General features: G+C 33.6%; 1 protein-coding gene across 19 annotated transcripts in view; it reads right to left on the minus strand.

Moving 5' to 3' along the window:
• The window catches only part of LOC117418417 (transcription factor COE3), a 97,353-nt gene extending 82,130 nt beyond the window's left edge, over positions 1-15,223 (minus strand). For 4 of the 19 annotated variants that reach the window (XM_058985216.1, XM_058985212.1, XM_058985227.1 and 1 more), the window contains exons 1-5: positions 5,594-6,381; positions 5,174-5,330; positions 4,723-4,786; positions 3,955-4,010; positions 318-391 (exon numbers count right to left, since the gene is read on the minus strand). In XM_058985216.1, the coding sequence (XP_058841199.1) occupies positions 318-391; positions 3,955-4,010; positions 4,723-4,786; positions 5,174-5,330; positions 5,594-5,727 (485 nt within the window). In that variant the 5' untranslated portion in view covers positions 5,728-6,381. Of the gene's footprint in view, positions 1-317; positions 392-3,954; positions 4,011-4,722; positions 4,787-5,173; positions 5,331-5,593; positions 6,385-14,745; positions 14,889-14,932 lie in introns of those variants that run through there. The other 15 variants (XM_058985225.1, XM_058985223.1, XM_058985222.1 and 12 more) reach the window with 9 other exon arrangements.
• Between the last annotated feature and the right edge of the window lie 8,712 nt (positions 15,224-23,935).

Genomic DNA, 23,935 nt, shown 5'->3' on the forward strand with positions numbered 1-23,935 from the left:
AAAAAAAACTACGTTGAATCGCTTGTCTACTTTTCATTAGTAAAGCCCGGTATGGGAATTTGGGTTACTGCAAAGTCTTCGTTGGGGTTATTTACTGAATGGATAAACTACAGTCTATAACGTAACAACTCTGTAGCTCTCGTTTCGTCTTAATTCCTAGTGAATATGGCACCAACTGGGATAAGCTTACATTAAATAATTGTTTTAGTGACCATGAATTATTTCCGGGATACTCAAATTAATCAAAATGTGTAGTATCGTGTTTTCCTTGATAAACCCATCAATAACATTTATATGAAAGTTTTTTTTTTTCTTACCTGCACATAATTTCATGTGTAAGAAGAACTCGGCACATTTCAGGATTTTTGTCTTGACCTTCATAAATAATTGCCTAAAAAATGAAAAAGGAAATACTTAGGTCGTTCATTATCAAATAAATAAATAAATACATAAATAAATAAATAAATAAATAACACAAGTAAATACAAGAATTTATAAAGCACAGTGTTAATTCGTTTAAATTTCATGATTAGATTATAAAACGCGTATACTGAGTTAAAAAAAAAAAAGAGAGAGAGAGAAAACGCGATTGATTTCACTTCAATGGCGTGGCAAATATCTCCAATGGGAATTTAATTTCTTTATATGTAATACTGTTTTTTGCCAAAGCCTATTGCGCATATGTGGCATGTTGTATATGTTGTACAGCACAGTCAGTTTACACAGGAAATAGAAGTTTGAAAAAAATGTAAAGCATTTTATATTACTTTTTAAAAAAAAAAAAAAACTACCAAATCACAAATTTGCGTTATATACACTATTGCCATTTCGTAGAACCTGATTTAAACAGCACATAGTGTTATGAACAAACAGTAAAACATGGTATAAAAGAGTACAGCAAAAAGTGATACATATTTAAATATAATTATAAGTACAAAGTCCCTTCAACCACTGTGCTGTATTAAGGACATCCCGCCCTTGGGTTAAATGATGTTGCCCCCAAACTATTACATATCCGTGTTATAAATATTTGTATAGGAAACTGAAATCCTAGCATAGCAATGCCATTTTTGTGGCAGCACATTAATCCAGTTAGTGAGCTTTGTAGTTTTAATACGCCCTGGGGTTTACAAAACAACTTGTTATTTAGTATAAAATATATAACATTCCTACAGTCTTTAAGAGAAAGGTTTACCGATACGTCGGTCCTTTGTTTAAGAAACCGTTGTTTACTCCCAGGGTTAAAAACGTCATCATCAATGATAAACATTATATATTTAAAAATATGGAGCGGAAAAAAAGTATAAAAAACCCTGAAAAATGTAAATAATAATAATAATAATAATAATAATAATAATAATAATAATAATAATAATAATAATAATAATAATAATGAGTGAGGAAACATACACAGATGCAAACGAGAATGTGTGTGATGTCAGATATATACTTTTAAATGGTATTACAGTATTTTATGTGAAGATGCCGTTTCAGCTCGAGCGTTGCACATTGTTATAAAACGATCACTTGTTAAATAGCTAATGGAGTTTTTCATTAGATGCAGAAGGGCGCTTCAAATAGTACCCATAACCGTACACATCAATATGGTTATAATTTGCAGATATTTGGGACGGGGGGAGGGGGGCGTGCTAATGGGCAATCTGTTGTTTATTTTGAGCTGCTAACAATGATTTTTCTCTGCAAAAAGCGGTGTCTGGGAGTACGGTTGAGTAATTTTTGAGCATTGGCTCAAACAGATGGCGCAGAGCTGTAGGTGCGCTCGCCTTCAGTTCTCTCTCTCTCTCTGCTGTAGTAGAACACTCCACAGTGCCTGACTGTACACACTGTCTAACCGCGCTCGTTGCTTTACTACTCAACTGAGCTCGTCAACAAATCTGTTCTACGATTGCGCTATTGGAAATTCTAGCCTATAATTACTCATCTAACAGGATCTACATAAACAAGAACAATAAACTCAAAGTGATGGCAACATTGAACACTTAACATGCAGCTGTAACCTAAAGAAACACAATATTAGACTCCCTTCTTTCTAGGGTTGAATAATATTTTATTGACACATCGCACCCCAGCGATAACGCTAGGACATGCATTAATGACTGGAATGCATTAATGCTTTTGTTGCAGCTTTTTATTTGTAGAACAGATGATATCGAACTGAATACAAACCCAGTCACTTTTGTAAGTAAACACCCTAAGTGTAGGCACTGTTTATGTACGTGGTGGCTCAAAGTCAGCTTTTTAAAATCCTACTCGAGCGAGGAAGTTATTAAATACAACTTATGAGACGTGTTTTCGCTCCTGTGAACCCTCGTGTCGGTAGGTGATTTATTTATTTTATTTTCTTCTTTGTGTTTGTAGCAGATACAGAAATCCATAAACTGACGGTTCAGCGCCATTGACTCTTTGATCATTTAGGGCTATTTTACGTCAATGAAGTGGGAGATTAAACGGTTTTATTTTCGGAATTATTTGAGCTGCCACACTAGCGGTTAAATGAATAATAATAATAATAATAATAATAATAATAATAATAATAATAATAATAACAGCATTTAAACCTAGCCACTTAACCTTTCGAGTCAGCAAAACTGATGTCTATAGCTATCTATATATACACCTCTTAATTAGACACCAGTGATTTCTGAAAACATTTAGCTCCTGTATACAAAGGAAATAAAACACTTTGTCAACGCAAGAGCGCGCCACAGTCTACAAGGGCTTTTCTTTCTGCAAGCTATTGAAATAATTACTGAAGGGTAAAAAGCTTTGGTCTTAGCCAGAATGATTTTAGCATGCTTGTCAGCCCTGCTTATCTTTAAACACGAAATCATTTAACTACGTGAACATTTAGGGTTATATACACACACGCAAAACATTATTAAATATACATTTTGGGGACTATATATATATATATATATATATATATATATATATATATATATATATATATATATATATATATATATATATATATATATATCAGTGTATTTTACACGACGGTGAAAAACATGTATTGCTACATGACCAAAAATGAAGTAGTGAATACGATAACAAATAGTACGTGTCAAATGTTTCATGTTGTGTGATTTTTAGGAATTAGAAGATAACGGTTTTACAAAAACATAATAGTCTGACAGGGCTACATTGTCCCTAAAAAAATATTATTATACCGCTTATCTCAGTGTACTTGTGCTGTTATAGGCCCCTGCAAATAATAATAATAATAATAATAATAATAATAATAATAATAATAATAATAATAATAATAATAATAATAATAATAAATTGTTATGGGAAAAAAACATTAATTGGCACACTGAACCAGTTAGCTTTCTTTGGAAATGCCAAAGTAAAGTTTAAAATGAAATAACCATTGCCCTGGATAATTTTGTTATTTACAAGGTATGACAGGGGTATGAGAAAGAAATAGCGGACGATTTCATGGAAATGGACGGGTTCTGCTGACCCCTGGAGCTTACAGCTTGAATTATGGAGATGAGGGGTAGAGGTGAATTTTGGCAACAATAGAACGAGGTAACTTTTCACCTATATATATATATATATATATATATATATATATATATATATATATATATATATATATATATAGGCATATTACAATATTTGCACAGAAAATCGAAAATATAATTTCAGCACAATCACGTGTAGCGAGTATAAATCCGCAAATCCGGACCGCAGTTACGAAATGAATCTGTTTCTATTAAATATTTATAGTGCAACTCTTTTGAAATTAAAAAAAAAAAAAACCTAATAAGCCGATGTTCAGAAATATAAACTGGTAGGTAACCGCACTACGCTTGATAGTTTCAACATGTTTCATTATGTTTTTAACTGAAAAGAAGCGTGCATTTCCAATGTTGCAAGTTTGTTTATAAAGCTTCAAACAAATTGAAAGTTTGAAAAGTTCCTCACCTGCTTTGTCATGGAATCGATTAGTCGTACGAAAAGATCCTGTTCTGTTCTAACACCTGGAAACAAGTTCAAAGAATAGCAAGCAGTGAATGTATTATTTCATATGAAAATGCACAATACCCATATACTGCATTGATCGTGGAAAAATTATATTACCCTATCGCTTTACACTCCACGGCAAAACACAAGCAATGCATTTCAAATTAAAATCAGTGCATTTAAACAACAAAGCACTTTAACATGACCAACTGCCTTTGTTTTAATTGCAACTTATACCGTGTATTCGGTCGCATAAAACATGCCATAGAACAGGCATTTTAATGTGATTCGTATTAAAACACACACACACACACACACACACAGCCACACACACACACACACACACACACACACACACACACACACACATATCTTTTTTCCTTTTCATTGTTTCTTAACATCCCATTTTAATAATTGCAATAATGTGTCATGTGCAACAAATGAACAAGGGAGCATTTTTTATTGTATTTAAAATCCTACTGTGTGTTGAACAATATACACAATGTAGCGTCTAATTGTGAATCATTAACATAACATTTATATATATATATATATATATATATATATATATATATATATATATATATATATATATATATATATATATATATATATATAAAGATCTACCAAGAAATCATGTTCCCTTTTAATGTGCTCTTTCAAACATGTGTAATTGTGTTAAGTACCCTTGACATATTGAGTATTGGTATTTAGTTTCATTGTACTTACCATTGCTGTATAATAACTGGAGTTTGTAATGAATTCCATTGTTAGTTTTCTCACTGTTTGGCTCCTGTAAATAATTATCAATAATTACTTGTTGGTATTCAGAATCACACTTCCTAATGTTACTTTGATCAACTAGTGATTACTTCCAATGCGATATAATACAACATATATATATATATATATATATATATATATATATATATATATATATATATATATATATATATATAATGCAAATGGTTGTTGTTTAGTCTATGAATATTTGGAAATAATGCTAAATACAAAACGTTATTATTATTTTTTTTTTTTTTTATCTTTCTCCTGCAGTCGAGTGATGTTACAACTACACGTGGTTTGGCCACCTCTGGAGTACCGTTATGGCATTCAGTGTTTATCTCAAAGTTAAAAATATAACTAATCGTTTTGAATAATAATCCAAAGTAGCGCTTACTTTATCCTTTTCCACAAAGTCCACATAAGCTGTCCTTTCAATCTCCACTGGTTGTCCTTGTCTGTCATAGAGAGCCAGGACGAAGTGGAAAAAATTTGATTTTCTGAGGTTGGAAGGCGGCTGTTTTTCATAATGTGCCCGAGCCAAACCCACACCGCTGCGGGGAGAAAACAAGAGACCATCTCGGTTAATTGTAGAAGACACTAGAGATAGATGGAGCTGATGAAAACATTGGAGATGGGGAAGCACATTTGGGAGACAAGAGATTTCTTGATTTGTCACTATAACAGTAATATGATGTAATGAAAGGGAAAAGGCTGAAGAGGAGCATGGGGAGATTGTAATTGATACAGAGTATTGAGGGGATTTAGGGTCGATATGAGAAATACATTAAAAAATCTGATGATTTGGCATACATACCTTTGGGCGGCTGTGTTAGCATCCACTACCCCAGCAGTGTGCATCCATGATCGGACTGGATTCATCCCACTTCCCAGCGGTTCCTCTTTCATCGTCGTCCCACCTCTTGGTATATTTTCCTGAATCCCAAACATTAAAACAATTTGTGTGCAAAACCAGCTCCTACAAAGGGGTTAGGATTAAAGAAATGTCAGATTCCCTTTTTTTTCCTTGGCGATTGGAAGATAAGAGATGACTTTGCTCTTGTGATCAGCAGGAGAAAAGCCCAGTTCAAGTCTTGCTTCCTTCTTCAATCTGTCCTGTATTGGCACGACATAAACAATTTACTCAGAGTACTGTACTTCAACAGCTAGTTGGACCGTGATCCTTTCGTTTGAGAAGTAGTACAACTAGCGGGAAATCGGCTTTTTTATATATAAAAAAAGAGAAATATTGTTGTTGCTTGTGTTTAGTTAGTGTTCTCAATGTGGTGTCATCCTACAACAGCATCAAAAAATCTTCAGGACACTGCTGAATCGACCACTTCTGGCAAGGCGCTCCTGCTCCAAAAGACAAATAAACGAAAAAATGATTACCATGGAGGTGTTCTCGGACACAGGAGAGGTTGACGAGGGGCCTTTAGCGTCTTGCAGAATGGATGGAAGCATACACAACTCAGCCCTCTATCCCCTAGGAATGGAACCTTTCCCGGGAGCCAAAACTCTAAACCCACGGGAACAGCACTGTCAGAATCTGACGCTCGTTGGGCGGAGCTTTGACCAAATAAGGAAGCCTGACAATTCCTTCCTACCAGTGCTCCACAGCTTGCCCTAGTACTGACTGATCGTTGCAACCTGAGAACACGAGCTGTACTTTTACTTACATTGCGGTGAGATTTTTTTTGTTTTGTTTTCTTCAAATCAACAACCAATGAAGTTATTATTCACCAACACAAATCCTCAAGGAAAAAAAATAAATAAACAGCCAATGCGAAATGTCTTTATGCCAAAAAGTTATGGAACTAAATTGAATCTGAAATGTTTCTGTAAACACTTTACGCATCTAGGTGTCGTAAATAATCGATATGAAAATAAATAATTTGATAAAGTAATAATAAATAAAGAAATTGAACGCAACAAAAGTCGAATTAAAAAATAAAAATAAAATAAAGTAGATTAAAAAATAAACAATAGCCGAGCTAATGGAAAATCATTACACATTACGAACGGATTCTGGGACCTGCTACGCAAATAAAATCGCTTCTTGTATGAGGCAACACGTTCATTCGTGTTTTCAATTTCTTTTTCTTTTTTTTTTTTGCTTTTATAATTTGTATTCCCAAGTGCGATCTTTTTGTCATAAAGTGCCAATTAAAAATGAAAATAAAATGTACTGATAAATGTTATTGCACAGCAATAATATTGTTAAAAAAAATGAGATCTTTTCATTTAAATGCAAGACATACCTACAATTAAACATATCAAATACTATCGCGGCACCAGATTATATATATATATATATATATATTATTATATACATCAACTTGACATTTTATCATATCACATACAGGTGTCTTTTTCTTCTTTTTTTCTTTTGTAGGCTTTTGTACGTTTGTCAAAAACTGCTTTTACAAATCCGTATATGTAAACTTTCATGGGGGTTATTGGTGGTTTTTTTTTTGTTTGTTTTGTTTTGGGGTTTTTTCTTGCTTGCTTAAATCCTCAAATCACACTTTTATCAGAAAGGATGTGCTAGCAGAGCCAGCGAAATCAGTGTGGATATCCGTCAATTAAAGACTTTCCCCAAGACATACGCGCAAAACTGTAAAATGTTATTTATTACACCTTAATGTAGGTATTGAAATTAATTTAATTTGAAACTATTTCATGTTACCCAAAGAAGTGGACCCTGGGGATACTCAAAGGCTGTCCTACCTATCTTCTTTCCTGTGGAGCGGACCCGGGCTCTCTGATAATAATAAAAAAGACTTGGGGACAATCATATCATTGAATGACGAGGTTCTTTTTTATACCCTTGTATGTTAGCACGTCCTCTCTTTTGTCAATTGGAAGGGTATGTTTGTTAATATTTTAATGAATCGGTGAAAATCGAAGTCCGAGTTGTGTTATCAGGGGACCCCAACTCTCCGCTGAGGGGTGAGGAAAAGAAAAGAGACGTGCTCGAAAGCAATCTATTTTGCTGGTGTTCAGGGTTAATGACTATTGCCAAAGATAAGTGAATTATCAAAGGTGTTGCTCTTGCCCGATCTCAAAATCCATAACATTGCCTGGTCGTCTAATTAAATACGTAAGTATAATAAAATCATATTTTATGACGATTTGAGGGTAATAAGATTAGTCCTTAGAAGCAATCGTCACACATTAAATATATAACTGTCTTTAGAATTTTGATAGTTTTACAGAAAAAAAGGAAGAAAATATGGTACACGGAAATATATATGTTTAATATGCATGGTGAACGTATTTTTTTCAATCTAATTTTCACCAGATAATTTGTATTTTATGAAAGACTGGCGTAAACTTTTCAAGACGTACTACTACTACGACTGCTACTACGACTGCTGCTACTAATACTACGACAACAACAACTACTACTACTACTACTACTACTACTAATAATAATAATAATAATAATAATAATAATAATAATAATAATAATAATAAACTACGATAAAAGTTGTGTAGACTAAAAATCAATCATTGTTTAAATGTTTTGTTTAATTTAAATCTATAATAAATACATTATAAGAACATGTTTTTGATTAATTGTAAAAATAAAGACATTAAAGATCTGTATATGCTATACAGTGCATTATATATATATATATATATATATATATATATATATATATATATATATATATATATATATATATATATAGCCTAGTTAGAAAATGCATATTGCTTTGAGTCATTTATTTTAATACAGATTACACGCGCCAAGGCGATTTAAATCTGATTACCAAATTAGCAGGTTTTAAAATAAATCCTTTTAAAGATGATACTGTTGACTGGATAGGGAGAAAAAAAAACTTCCACAAACCCATTACGTAGGTAACGATCCTGTCCTAAAAAGGAGTTTTAAACCTTATTTGACAACAAATGCAGCTGCCCCACTATTTTGGAAGATATTAGGCGAAAATGAATGCAAATCTGTGTTCAGAAGCCATCTGGCCAGAAATAGGGAATCAGCTGCTGTTCACAACAGGCTCTTCGGCTGAATGTATTTCAGCTCATTTTCCAGGATCATCTGGTACTGCAGCTAAAGCGTGGACAATACGGTCTTTATTATTCACGAACTTTTTTTTTACCTGGACACTGCTAAACTGCGTGATACAGGGTATATTTAATCAGACAACAAATAATAACAATGCGCTGGAATTTCAATTTCAATTTTGAAAAAACACGTAATTATAATGTTAGTTCGCTACCATCTGTAAACACATATATTTTAAAATAATTTATTAATTTTAACATCAAATCCCGTGTTTTTCATGTTGCTGGTGTTGTAGCATTTTGCATATTTTGCTTATTTTTGGCACCATTAACTCCATGTCGTATAAAGAAGAAACATGCAAGGATGCATCACGCTGTGTAAATAATAAGACCAGAACATTGCCCATGTTTTTTTAAAAAAAAAAATAGTGAGACTAGTTATTAAGTTTTCTCAAGTAAAAGCGCAATTCTGTCCAAACAGGGTTGTTTCGGTGTTGATTTTTCTCATGAATCAACAGTGCATTTGTTGTTGCTGTAGAAGGTGTAATTTTTGCATATACTTAAATAATACAAATCCATAACATTTCTAATGATCACATTATAGTTTCTACTGCTCCCTCTTAGATGCTGTGCATTCTATAAATCATCGCAGGCTGTGGGTTTAGTCCCTGTGTCGATGATGTAAGATATCATTTTAAGAAGTGTGCTAATAGTGAATGCTGAACAAAAGAAAAGTTAGTCATGCAGAAGGTGTGTGGGTTTGAATAAGATTTGCTTGGTGTTGCCAAGACCTCCCGAAGTAACGACCCTCCTTCTTATTGTATGTGAAGTGTTCCTTTTGTGTGAATTTACGGGGTGAGGCTTCAATGATCCCCCACAAATTTGCATTTAAATAGCGACATCAAGCGATTCGCGTGCCACACACCAGTGGGCTCCCAGATGTCAAGGCAAAGTCAGTCAGATGGCCATTGCCCAGCTGTCCTCCTAAACATCAAACCAAAGCATGAAGAAAGCTTAAAGATACAGGAGTTTATTTTATTTGTATTATTACAAGTCTTCCATACAGTTCACCAAACAGTTTTTTTTTTTTTTAAGAGTCGGTTGAGTAATCATATAAAAACAATTCTAAAATAATACCACGACTTTCTTGTTTTGATACTGTACTTTCAACTTGTCAAGTTCAAAATTAAAATGGTGCACTGTTTCATTTTTCAAAATTGCTCGAAAATGTATGAAAAAATCAAGCGGTCAGTATTGCAAAGACCGAATGGCTGCTAAATGTATTTATTTATTTATTTCCAAATAGCCGACAAAACCACTACCCTCTCCAAATGTAGAATGATATACAATGAAATGTATTTAATCCTTAAAATGTCCCTTTTGTCTTAAAAAAAAAAAAATCAAAACCATACCATCTTCACGAACACTTCAAACCCCAGTTTCAGAAGTTCAAGTTATGAAAGAAGCCCCAATCTCTCAAAGATAATGTATTTACTATGAACTGTATGCTAATAAACAATGAATACAGTAACAGCCAATAGCCCACGTTTATACAACTACGCGCATATTGAACTTACATTAACGATGCCTCGGTATTCATGCATTCAGAATACTGTCCAGCATACGGTTCTTTACTACTCTTTTTTTTAAACTTTTCACAATTTTCTGGAAAATATAATAAGTACATGAATTTAATTTAAGAAAACGTGTATGTGTTAAAATCAAGTCTGCGATTCTGTTGCTTAAAAACAAAAGACAGCAACGTGCAAGCACAGTAACCTACAGAGTTGTATTCGGATCCCCTATGCCGATTAACTGAACTAATACATACGGGTACGTGTGTGCAATGTCTTACTGGATAAAACAATTGCCCCTGAAGGTTTTATATTCCGCTATACACATTTTCTTTTTTTTATTTAACAATTTAAAAATAATATGAAACAATAAAATTAATGTCATATTCTAAAAACAGAATATATATATATATATATATATATATATATATATATATATATATATATATATATATATATATATATTCTTGTGGCAGCAAAGTGGATTTTATATATTCTATAGTTGGCTGTAGGCCTACATTGTGTCACTTGTTGTCCCCTACATTATTGATAATGACATCGGCCCATTAAGTCAACCACATGAATCGTATTAGTAAACATACTTATTTATTTATTTTGAGTATTGACAAATAACAATACAAATACCACCAATAGCATTCTGGTATAGGCTATTTAAAGAAAATAATAATAACCATTTTAGGATTTGGGCCGTCGTTTTTAAGAATGTGTCCTACTATGTTTGTGTAGATCATACAAAGAAAATAAAAACAAAGTAGAGTGATGTGACTATAAACTATAGCTTAAAATTAAACATTTCAGCCTGCCCATTTTAAAAATGTATTTGTTTGTGTTAGTGTTTTATAATGCAGTGGTTTTCTAAGCAAGGCATGCAAGACCTGTTATTTGGATGGAAAGCGTGCCTTCTAATGCTGTAAATTTGATAAACAGCGCCTCCTTGGGACAGATTAAAATATTTGCAGCTCAGAACTGGAGCGCTTAAAAAAAAAAACAGCGTATGAAATAACACATTTTGTTTCCTTTTTAAACTACTTACCTATTACATGTTTTGTTTATTCTATATATATATATATATATATATATATATATATATATATATATATATATATATATTGGAGTACATTTTGAGTATTAACTTGAGAATAGTATTCCTCACGACTAATTTGTATTCCTTCGGTACTTGAGTACTCTGCTTATCACTGTGAGTTTGCAGATACTGTGTACAGTTTAGTCGTCGTTTACTTTCCGTTATCATCTCCAATAAAGAGTATTTGTTTATGTGAAATACATTATTAAACATCAGGCGTGTAAAATCGTGAATAGACTCATTGTATATGCATGTTTAATTAAATAGTGCGTCCGAAAGCGCAATGGAGACTGAAAAGGAAATAACATAAATAAAAATAAAAAAAAATTAATAACTGCACAATGTGAACAAACTTCTGTGAGATCCGTAGTAATACTAAAATAAACGTATACAATTATTTGACAAACGATTCGACGACAAGTGTCAATGCCATTAAATAATTGCATTTCTCTTGTGATGTTGTGTATTTGGTTGTTTTAACACGCATGCAGTTAGGAGATATTTCATGTCACGCTTTGTTTAAAACAGTTTTCAACTATAGAATACATGTAGTTTGTCAAAATATAAATATAGGAAGACGCCGAAATTGTTCTAGGTATTGTAACTGACATTAATTAAACCTACTTCGTTTTAATTAACTCTGAAGTTTCAACAGCCTCTGGGGCGCCGGTGTCAGATTTGATACTGTCAGTCCAGATGTCCTAATACACTCCAATTCTATTCCAATATGCAAGAAAGAAAAAAAGAAGAAAAACCAGCAAATTACAAGTAAAACGCAAGACTAGAGAGGCAAACCTTTCACATATATTTTAAAATAAGCAAATAGTTTCAACCAATTCCCAAGGAGGCGATGAAACCCTAAAACCCAATTTTACGTCAAATGTTCTAAACAAAACCATCGTATTTGTTCACTAAGTTCTACAGCACCTGCTTTAAATTGAAAACCTTTTGAATCGCAAAGCATATTTGTGGCGTCAAAACATGTATTGCTGTCATTTTTAACAAAGTTGATTACAGTTTATTTGATTCATAATGAAATAAAACCCTTTACTGCTTCACGCTTTATACATTGAAATGTATGTAGTAACCGCATTTCTCTAAAGGTGTAGTTTAACTTTCTGAAAAGAAGTCTGCCTTAACTAACCGGCTACATTTCCCAAGTGACTCGTTCTCAGACACTTCTGTGTTTTTTTTCTTTTTCTCTCATTTAAATAAGACGCAACGGATGCATTTGTTATTTATCATTCGCATAGGCTATACGGAGGCACGATAATGATATTTTGTTTTAAAACCTGCGTCTAATGGATTTATATAATGGTATACGATTATATTCTATAAGTCTACAGCTATCATAACTTAATGTTATAAGCATACTGAAAAACTGATATCCCGCTAATCTTTTTGCGTTGACCACTTTAATAGAAGAATAAATCATTTGTGATTTTTGTGAAACGTTTCTGTATGAATAGAAGAAACACTGGCTATGACAAAGGCCCGGTCGCGGTAAAAAATAAACAAACAAACAAAAAAACAGACAAATAAATATACAATAAAATAAAATCTGCATTTTCATTCGGCTATTGAAATGAAGAGAGAACTGCTGGGCGGTTTGGAAGCCCTAAGCATAGCCGGGGGCGATGCAGATATGAACTGAGAGCGCTATTAACATGTAATATATCCAGTAGAAATCGAGCTTGAAAATACTGCTGTGCACCAATCCTTATTCTTAAAAAAATAAAGTAAAAAAATACTGTACTGCCTAAAGTATAAGGCTTGGTTTTGTGTATTTATTTTATTTTTATTTATTTATGTATTTATTTATTTATTTATTTGGGAGGGTTGCACCTGTTGTAAATGTAGATTTAAGCGTTTTAAGCATTCTTTTTAAAACCTACAGATTTACAGCAGTTTTTTTTTTTTTAAACCAAAGAATATACATATATAAATCTAGTTACGATACTGTACAAATATATCAGCCAAAACATTGGTTCTATAATTTATCATAAAATGCATTATAATTCAATGGTTTCTGTCTTTGACAATTAGGGTTTGTTATACTTTGGCTTACCCACTGTGGGTAAAAATGGCAATATATTTTTCTCCTTTTCCATTTTATTGTGGTGATATTGCGCCACCTAGAGGAATTGTAGAAACGTTTTGTCAAGACATTTTTTATATTGTGTACCACAACTACGTACAGTATACCGTTCAAAATGACAAAACTAGCCTTTGCCAACTTACAAATAATTGTGCAACCCAATATGTTTTTTTTTTTTCAGACCCTAAACATGTAAATATTGATCCATATGACTGAAGGCATGTATCACTGCCCATTTGTTATATACTTTAGTGTACTGTAAATATCCAAATTGTCGTTGTTCTCCATTACTGTAACCAATAAAAAAAACTGCTTGTCAAAAGATTGGAATCCATAACATTGAAGGAAGTTATGTTGATCTGTAACCCTGACTGTAAGATTTTAGTTTACATCCCAAGAGAGTCATGTCTTAAAACCATGTTGTTGTTTTTTTCTTCAGCTTTTTATATTGTGTGTACTACTTTATTTATTAAAACATCAATCTTCTTAGATGCTGCTGAGTGAACTCAGTTTCACCCATTGCACACAAAATCTTCTATACGAAGGAAATGAGAAGGTTTTAATAAATCAACAGTTTGTGACAGAAAGATCAATTTGCGGTTGTTAATCTGAAACAGTGCGTTTTAATGGACGCTCTAGTCTATATATTCCACACCGTATTGTACCTGCTGCTCATTCATGAAAATATGTCCTAGATAAAACTCATTAAATAAAGATGAATGCGTCACAATTTATAACACTGATGAATAACTTTTCAACCACTTATTGTCTGCACAACAATTATGAAACAAATATCAACTTTATCCAAGAAACAACTTCAATTTTAGCTTCTTAACTGTAACACTATTGAACATATCAATCAAATAATATATATATATATATATATATATATATATACACACACACACACACACACACACACACACACACACACACACACACACACACACACACACACACACACACACATTAACTATGAATAACAGATGATGCAACAATATTTCCATTTAATTATTAACTTCAACTGGTAAGCTACTGACATTACAAGTCTAAATATGAATAGAAACAAACAGTAGAAATATACTATTATTTCCTTATCATAATAAACTGATACCACATTTAAAAAAAATGCCAACAACTTTAAATCTCAAGTTGTATACCTTGTGTCGTCCAGATAGGTTAGTCAAGAGCTTCACACGGGACACTGAAATCCAGTAGCTTGCCTTTATAACTAATAAACCATGAGACGGGTTGTTTTAAAAGATAACATCTCCGAATCTTAAATGCAGTGTTTGTTGTGCCGGGAAAGAGTATTCTGTGATTTGTGGTATTTAACAGAATACTTACCTTGTGATAGTCCAGGAATACTCAGTGGAGTAAAATGATGTACAAACAGCGCCATCGCGCAGGCGCCATATAGTTACTCCAGGGGTTAGATGCAATGTAATGCTACGGTTTTTGTGCTTCTTGTGTTTCGAGCAAGGTTCACATCAACTGGGTGGATTTCAAATGTAAAGCAAAAGCGAGTGCTTGCTTATTCGATTTTCCCATTTAAAAAAAAAGAAAACTGACCACATTCAATTAGCGCTGTTAAAATAGTAATAGCTTTCACTAGACTATATTGTCGTTTTCTTGCTCGACACTGGACTTTGACAACCATTTCCCCCCCTTTATTTAATATCTGCTATATACCATTACATCATACAGGTAAAAGCTCTGAAGTATAAACGCCAGGTTTGCTTCAAGTGTTTTTTTTTTTTTTTTTTCATAACTAGCTTTCGTTTGATTTAAAGAAAAAAAGATACGCTCTTCAGTTTTAGAACAGATCAGATAGAGGAGGTAGTAATATTACTAATCTTTATGGAGTGTTCTTTGGTACTGTAGCGTTACGTTTTTAATATTATTTGAGGACGTGCAACAATGGCATAGTTTGAATTTTTTTTTTTTGTAGACGATGGAAAAAAACTAAACACAACACAACTGTTATTCTTATGTCGAACAGCCCAGTCTCATTTAAAGCTCAGTGTGTTAAAGACGGGCGAAAGATGACCAACATTTCTACATTAACATTAATTAGTCCGTTAGCAGACGCTTTTATCCAAAGCGGTTTACAGTGACGAGGGGCGTGAACTATGTATGAATAACTGCTGTTGCGGCAGAGTCATTTACAACAGGACCTCGGTTTTGCGTCTCATCTGAAGGACGGTAACATCTCTCTGGAAACTGCACCCTTGGAACGGGATCAATGTGTATTATATAAGTCGTGGCTTAAAATACCACTGCTGTTTTAAATATATTATTATTATTATTATTATTATTATTATTATTATTATTATTATTATTATTATTATTATTATTAACGACGACAATTGACAGGTATACTGTTTTAATTGTATAAAACCCTCACTCTCTGTCACGCACCAAAACTTAGTAGCTTTCAATACCTTTTAGCTGTTTTTTTTTCTTTCATTTTGAATAACAATGTGGAAAGGCTCCACGATAGAAAAGGTCATATCCTCAAAACATACAAAATGTAATGTCAACTTCTGAAGTGCTGAAGGTTAAACATTCTAGTGAAAGTGTCAGGAATAGAAGAGAATGTTGACTGAAATTGTGACCCACTTCCTTAAGTAACTGTCTTAGTGCCACAACATCGAATTCCCTAGCTAACAGACCTATTGGAAATGGGGTCAGGAGGTGAGGGTTCACGTATCACGTGATCCCGAGTTCAAGTTAAAATGTGGCAGTAGTTTTCACTTGGGACAGAGAAAAACAAAATCGCAAGAAAACTTGCACAGCGTTCTCACAGCCTTGTCAAGCATGTAAAACGCAGGAGATGTATTTGTGGAAATATCAAGGTTTGTAGGGGATATAAAGTAATGCTATTCTTTTTTTTTTTTTTTTTCTTAACTCTACTGACCTAAAAGTGAAGTGAATCCCCAAACCTCATCAAAATGTGTTTCCACAGGACATGCAATAGTGCCATTGATTGTTATATGTCTCGCTTATATACAGTTTCTTTGCTAATGCAATGCAAGATGTTTTAAATTTAAAACATGGTCAAAGTAAAATATTTTGTGTGTCCAGCATGCCACAGGTCTTGAACTGAGTAATATAATAATTTACTGAACAAAACATCAACAAATAATAACATTATTTATTTTTTGGGTTCTAAAATCAATAGACATTTAATGTATTTATTTGGATGTTCATTGGCACAAATACATTCATAATTTTCTGAACTAGCGCCATAAAATACTTTGTAACGGTACATATCATAAATGTGCAATTACAGTATGATTAAATCAATCTCGATTTTTTATTTATTTTGCAAATAAAGAACAGCTTATAAATACTACCTGTCTTTAGAGACCATATTCGTCAGGCACCAAGAGCAGCTGGTTTAATCAGGTTCACATTTATATCTATTAGGGGTTGTACAGAAACGATTAGTACCTGATGGTCATCTAGCAGTACTCATCAGTAGTATTGGTGTAATGTTAGACTATGGTGCCCTTGTCATATTTGAATATGGTATACAGGGATTCTAAGTTCACTTTGAGTCATTCCAGGTTTTATTATGATCTTAGTAAGTGACAGCTGAGCTGGTTAGCTATACATTATAGGTAATTAGGCATAGTAATACCTGAAATGGATCAAAGTGCAATGCATTTGAGTCTTATTTGCATCCCTACTGCATGTAAAGCAAGTTTTGGTTAATAAGGGATCCCATAGGAACCTGTCTTTAGGAGTTCTCTTCTTAACAATGTTCAAACCCCATCTAACACAAACTTTTGGACCTTGCTGAATTTGCAGATTGTGAAGCACTGCTCTCGATGTGAGTAGCAACAGAGTAAAAGCTGAGGACTGCCAAATGACAAGTTTACACCCAAGCAACTCTCTACTGAGATCTGATGGGCATTCCATATTTTCAACCCTAAAAGAGGCTGGGCATGTGCAGTGCACTGTGACAACTGGAAAACAACAGGACATCAGACTGCTTTCAGACATTTAGGTAGCAGAGAACAAGTGCTAACCTGAACCTTCAATATACTCTATGTATTTGTATATTTTTAGCTACACAATCAGAAACAGTGTAACACATCTAGTCTGTAAAAAGCAACATACTGTAGTACCACAGTATTGATTGTATAAGAAGAATTCTGTTCTCAGTTTTATTTATTTGTGTACATTGAACTCATGAGTTGCTTGATGTTTGTGTGCTTATATAAAACACAAACCTGGAATGGTACAATTACAGAACAAACATTGTATCGCCAAACACACACATTGGCAATGTGTGTTTTAAAGAATAGTTTTGTTATTAAAGGTATAGGTATGACAAAATAGTTATCTTGAAAATTACTGTATGGACTGAATGGATGATTGATAGTTTAGGGTCACACTGAATGGTGATATTGGGGGCAATTTGTAAAGTAGATATAAATTACCTTTTTTTCTTTAAAAAGGTTTAGTCGCAATTGAATTGAGCTATTAAATGGATGGAGAAAAATGATTGTCACACACTGTTGCACATAATGTCAAAACATTATGACTGGGATTCATTAAGCTTGCAGTCATAACATAGCAAAAATAGTGGCATCCTGTAGTTTCCTGTAATATCCATATTTCTTTTCAAATGTCCATACTGAGCAAATAATAAGGTTTTCTATTATTCAGAGAGATATTATTAGTGAATTTGTTTGACTTTGCTCTCTTTCTAAGCATCACAATCAGAGAATCTGAATTGCAAATCAAAGATTTGAAATTTGAAAGGGAATACTGAACTTTTACTTTTCAGATCTTGTGCAAAATTAAACGTTTGATATAAAGCCCACTGAAAGCATGCAATATGGAGTTTTCTGAACTGTACGATTGATGTAATTGAACATCTATATTTATCTTTAGATTAAAGACCAAGAGCACAAAAATACAACCTTTGGTGGCTTTTAACAACGTCCTTTCTTTTGTGGTTTAGGATGTTTTTTTCCCCCACATTTTTCATTTTGTCAATGTCAGTACTAATTTCCCTCATCCCAATAATAAGGCTTTGTTTAAATGCTGCTGTGATGGATTAAATAATGTCCTGTATGCAAGGAATGTGTTAAAAGATACCAAGAGTATAGAATAGTGAATATTAAATGCAATCAACCTAACTTCACCAGCTGAGGAGACTTTAATGCCAAACCCCACAAATTAATACAATATAACTTGCACTACCCTCCAGTTAAACCACGTCAAAGGAGTGATCTTTATTATATTTAGCATGTCGAGTGACTAGACTGAGCCTGCATGACCAATAAAACCATTTTCTACTGCTCTCCTGCTACTTACAGAGAATGTAAAACGGAAGTGTTAGATGGGATTCGGAGAGTGACACAGATAATTGGCAATACTTTTGAGAAGATCTTAAAAACAAAAAAACAAACAAACAAAAAAAAAACTACGTGAAACCCTGTCCGCATGTAACAATGACAACTCAATGCATTTTGATAATATAATTCTCTTTAATATTATTTCTGCTTGGTATAAAATATACAACTTAATATAAAAGATTGCAACTGTTCTAAAAATGAATTTCCTGGTATGCAACAGACAATGGACATTTAGCATTTGTCAAATAAATTCCATGCAAACAAGCAAATACAATATATTTTACACTAAACACATTTGTTTAAGTAGTCCCAAAATGACTAGCTGTTTTGAATATGTAAATTTAATGATTCCATTTAATATGTGTTTGTCTAAATAACACATTTTTCATAACCTGACAATCAGCTTTTTCTTTAAAACTTCACTCTGTACCTGTCAAATGTGTTGGTGTGTTTAATGGTTTCTTTATCTGTACATGCTGTGATGCGTATTTCATGTGCTGTTAACAGTTTTCTTGATATGCACTTGGTACAGAAAATGACGCCTCTCTGTAATTACACTGTGTAACAAATTTTTTTTTGGTTCCTGGGTAGTAAGTGTTATTTCCTAATTGCTTATGCCTCAAAAGTACAGAAAATGGCTATTATTCCCCACAAACTTTGCTTTTGTGACCAGGACAGTGATATTTTGAAATTTACCTATTTTCCAGAACATTCCAGATAGATTCAGTGCTGAGTAAACTTGGAGTAACTTCTAGAACGTTCTAGAACTTTCTAGTAATATAAATAGTAGTATAAATACAGGGGCCTTAAGCCCACCAGTTCAGTTTAGTTCCAGCTGCCTAAGTGGATACATATCTGCATTTTTCTGAGATGGCATCAAGAGGCTGCAAGCATCCGGCAGATGCATTTTGCTATGTCTGCGGCCAATTTATCAAGACAAGAGCGAAAAAGTACTCCGTGGAAGCATTTGCTAAGATGTGTGAGGCCTACAAGGCATATTTCGGCATGCCTGTCGGGGATCAAGACAAACCCTGGGCACCTCATTTCACCTGCGAGCACTGCAAAAAAACTCTGGAAGGTAAGATGGACAATAGTTGCTTGGAATTTTATGTTATAAAATTTGTTAAAATTTTTAAAATTGGAAATGTTTTTAATTTTAAAATGTTTTACAATTTTCAATGTTATTGAAAAAATATATCATATATGAAAAATGTTGCGAGAATCTCTGTGGGGAGGAACAACGTCAAGTAGGAGCCACTGGTGGACCCCCGGAAGGTGCTGATGCCACCACTGCACATCAAATTGGGCCTTATGAAACAATTTGTCAGAGCTCTAGATAAGGAGTCGGCAGCCTTCAAGTACCTTCAAGACTTCTTCCCTAAGCTGTCTGAGGCAAAGGTCAAAGCCGGTGTCTTTGTCGGACCACAGATAAAGAAGATCCTGGACTGCAATGAATTCCCCAACAAGCTCACTAGTAAGGAGAAAGCGGCTTGGAACAGCTTTGTCGCAGTGGTTCGAGGCTTCCTGGGCAATCACAAGGCCGAAAACTATGTGGAGCTGGTTGAGACTCTGGAGAAGAACTACGGCACAATGGGCTGTAGGATGTCCCTCAAAGTCCATATCCTTGATGCTCATCTTGATAAATTCAAGGAGAACATGGGAGTGTACTCGGAGGAGCAAGGCGAGCGCTTCCACCAGGATATACTGGACTTTGAACGCCGCTACCAAGGACAGTATAACGAGAACATGATGGGAGACTACATTTGGAGGCTGATTCGTGAAAGTGATTTACAGTATAATCGTAAATCTCGAAAAACTACTCACTTCTAAATCTTTTGTAGTCATTTTTGTATTACTTTAGTATAAATACATGTTAATTTGGATTCATATGTTGTTTTTTTCTGACTTTATGTGAACGAAAAGACACAAATTCGTCCGTTTTCTCATTGGAAATAGGTAAATTTCAAAATATCACTGTCCTGGTCACAAAAGCAAAGTTTGTGGGGAATAATAGCCATTTTCTATGCTTTTGAGGCATAAGCAATTAGGAAATAACACTTACTACCCAGGAACAAAAATTGTGTTACATAGTGTTATTTCTCTTGACAAACCACTGGAACGTTCAGCTGATGGTTTTATGCTGCTACCGAAGCATGACGTTTTGTTGTGTTCTTAATTGTGTTTATGGAACTTTCAATTGATTTTGTTTCTCCTAATTACTAAAGGGTCAGTGTAGTGGGAAGTAGTACTTGATGCTTGAGGTAAACCAGAAACAAGTCATAATGGCTTGTAATGTGTTCCTTGTGATAAATCATTTTGTGAAGAAACCAAATTACTACAGCAAAAAAGGAATATACATACAATATTTATTTCATATCATGTCTGTAGAAAGGTAAGGTATGTAAGTCAGAACCTACATGAGGCATCTGTATGATCTTCTAATGGGTACATCATTCTCCCCACTACTCTAAACTGAGACATCTGTGGCATAATTGATCTTAAGCAGCAGGCAGAATGCATCATAATTCCTTTCACCTTTAACAATCCTGAGAGATAGTTAGAGTCCCCCGTGTTAGAACTGGATTTAATTCAACCTTTACACAAGATTAACAAATCCTCACATTTTTTTTATATTTTTTAAACTCATTCATGCCCAAAGTGTAAAGTTGTATGCAACAGGCATCTTTGTTTTGTTTTGTATTCTTTATGTATAATATAGTCATTATTTAATTTGGTGGCCTGGGGAATCATAGAGATTACTGTCATAGCCTTTACCCACTCTCCCAATTATCAGCAGATGTCTTTTAAGTACTTTGATCCAAAATAGCTGCCACTCAATTTTTGAGGTCTTTATTTTTGTATCCCCTCTGCCACATTACAGCACCTATCCCAGTAAAAATCTGTGTTTGGTGAATGACAGATAAACATAGGTAGAGCAGCCCACAAGATCCAGACATCCTCAAGGATTCCTCTAGGCTAGAGGATGGGCTCAGAGCACTGTCAAGGCAAAACAAAGTTGCAAAGGTGATTCCAGTTAAGTAAATAACCTTAAAAATGTCAGTATCCATATTACCCTTCACTTTCCCGTTTTAAAGAACATCTAGTTGAGGTTTTCATTCCCCAAGTGTAAGTTATAGTTACAGGTTCTGTCAATACTGCCTTCTAACTCTGATGGTAAAGGTCTGTTGCTACTATGTATTCAGTTTCTCTGTATGCTTTGGTAGATTCCATCTTTTCTCCAATGATTTTTTGGTCTTTTTAATATGATTTCTGCTGATTTAGAAAAAAAAATGTATTTAATTTTGTCTGAACTTTTTAAAAATTATGGTTATTTACCTTTAATAAAGTTTTTTCTCTATGTTCTTTAACCACTACTGCCATTGCCTGCCAACATACCATTTCTAAATTAGATGCATATTTTCAATGTAAATGACTGTAAAAATAACATGTAAACAAACAACCAACCTACCGAGCACAGGGCTGATGGAATTTGCGTCTGCAATGTATATTGGATGCTGTTAACTCCATGCTTCTTTGGACAGGGAATGCTGCAGATCAACGGTCCAAACATATTTTATAAATGAATAAAAACACATGTTGTCAGTGGGCTTTTATTTAGCACGTCTTCACAATATTCTTAATCATATCTTCTTAATTACTTTAGATTTAGATTAATTTGACATTTGAGAATAAAGGACAGACAGTAAATACAACATGCTTCTGATAGTCAATTTGAATTCATGATGTTACTAGGTACAGATATACATCATTAACAGTTAAGTCATGTTGCTTGTATAATTGTGATGCATTCCTATCTTCTGTTACTCACTAGCTAAAATTGATCTGTCATTACTCACTGCACTATGAGAAGTTTTCCTATGGAGGATGTGATACAAATGCCTCTGTAATTGTCTGCATTATATGGATCACTGACCTTGAGATGTGGAACTGTGAAAACAACTGCCCATTTATCTGGAAAATTACAACATGGTAAGATCAGATTAGACAGGTTTACAAGATCAGCTTTAGCAACTGAGTGTGTATTATTAGACATAGACCACACCACCTCCTTTATCACGTCAGGTTAAACAGTAACCATATACGTTCAAGCAATACCTGGCTTTGTTTTATGGTTTCAGTTCGCATATAAAAGTGTAGTTCATCCATTATCAATGCCTGCAGTTAACCCACAATTAACCACGGAACCATCTAAAAGTCCTATAGCACTCACATGCACATTATTTTGTGTATTTCTTGTCCTAAGATAAATTGGTAATAACATTGCCCTGTTGTGTATAATTAGTTACTGAAATATTTAAAATAGGAAAATATGAAAGTAAAAATGTACTGCTTTCAATCAATTCGTATTTAGTTATCTTTATACTTTTATAGTAATACAAAATGCATCTTCTACAAAAATCTGCAATTTTTTCATCAGGTTGCTAAACAAATATTTTAATGAGTTACACAAATTTTATAAAAACATAAACTTTGCTGGGACAGATTTAAGTACATAGCAGTTGAATGTACTGTAGTACTTTGTTTTGTATCAAACTGGTCACTGTTGTGAACTACTGGTACTGTATATTGTTTGAAAATAAAGCTTTCCTGTCTTTCTGTCTAGACCTAGAATGAAAATGTAAAAAAAAAAATAGGCTTGTGTGAATTTAAATATGTACTTATCCAAAATATTTTTGGGAGAAATCTGTAAGATTTTTTTGCAAGAGAACAAAATTGTACCATTAAAGAGAAAATGAAATGTTGTCTTTGTGCATAGTCTTTTGTTCTACATCTTTGGAGTTTTCAGGTACTAAAGGGGGGGACTACATTTTAGAGAAAAAGAAAGGGCTCCACGGGTATAACGTTCCCATAGGAAACAATGGTGGAAGTTTCATCTTGCAGTCCATGGGTGTAACTTTAACTGGAATATTGCTGATCAAAGACTCATAAACAAAGTAGGTGGAAATGTTGTAAG

The sequence above is a fragment of the Acipenser ruthenus genome, chromosome 13 (genome assembly GCF_902713425.1).
Source record: "Acipenser ruthenus chromosome 13, fAciRut3.2 maternal haplotype, whole genome shotgun sequence".
NCBI classification, from domain to species: Eukaryota; Metazoa; Chordata; class Actinopteri; order Acipenseriformes; family Acipenseridae; genus Acipenser; species Acipenser ruthenus.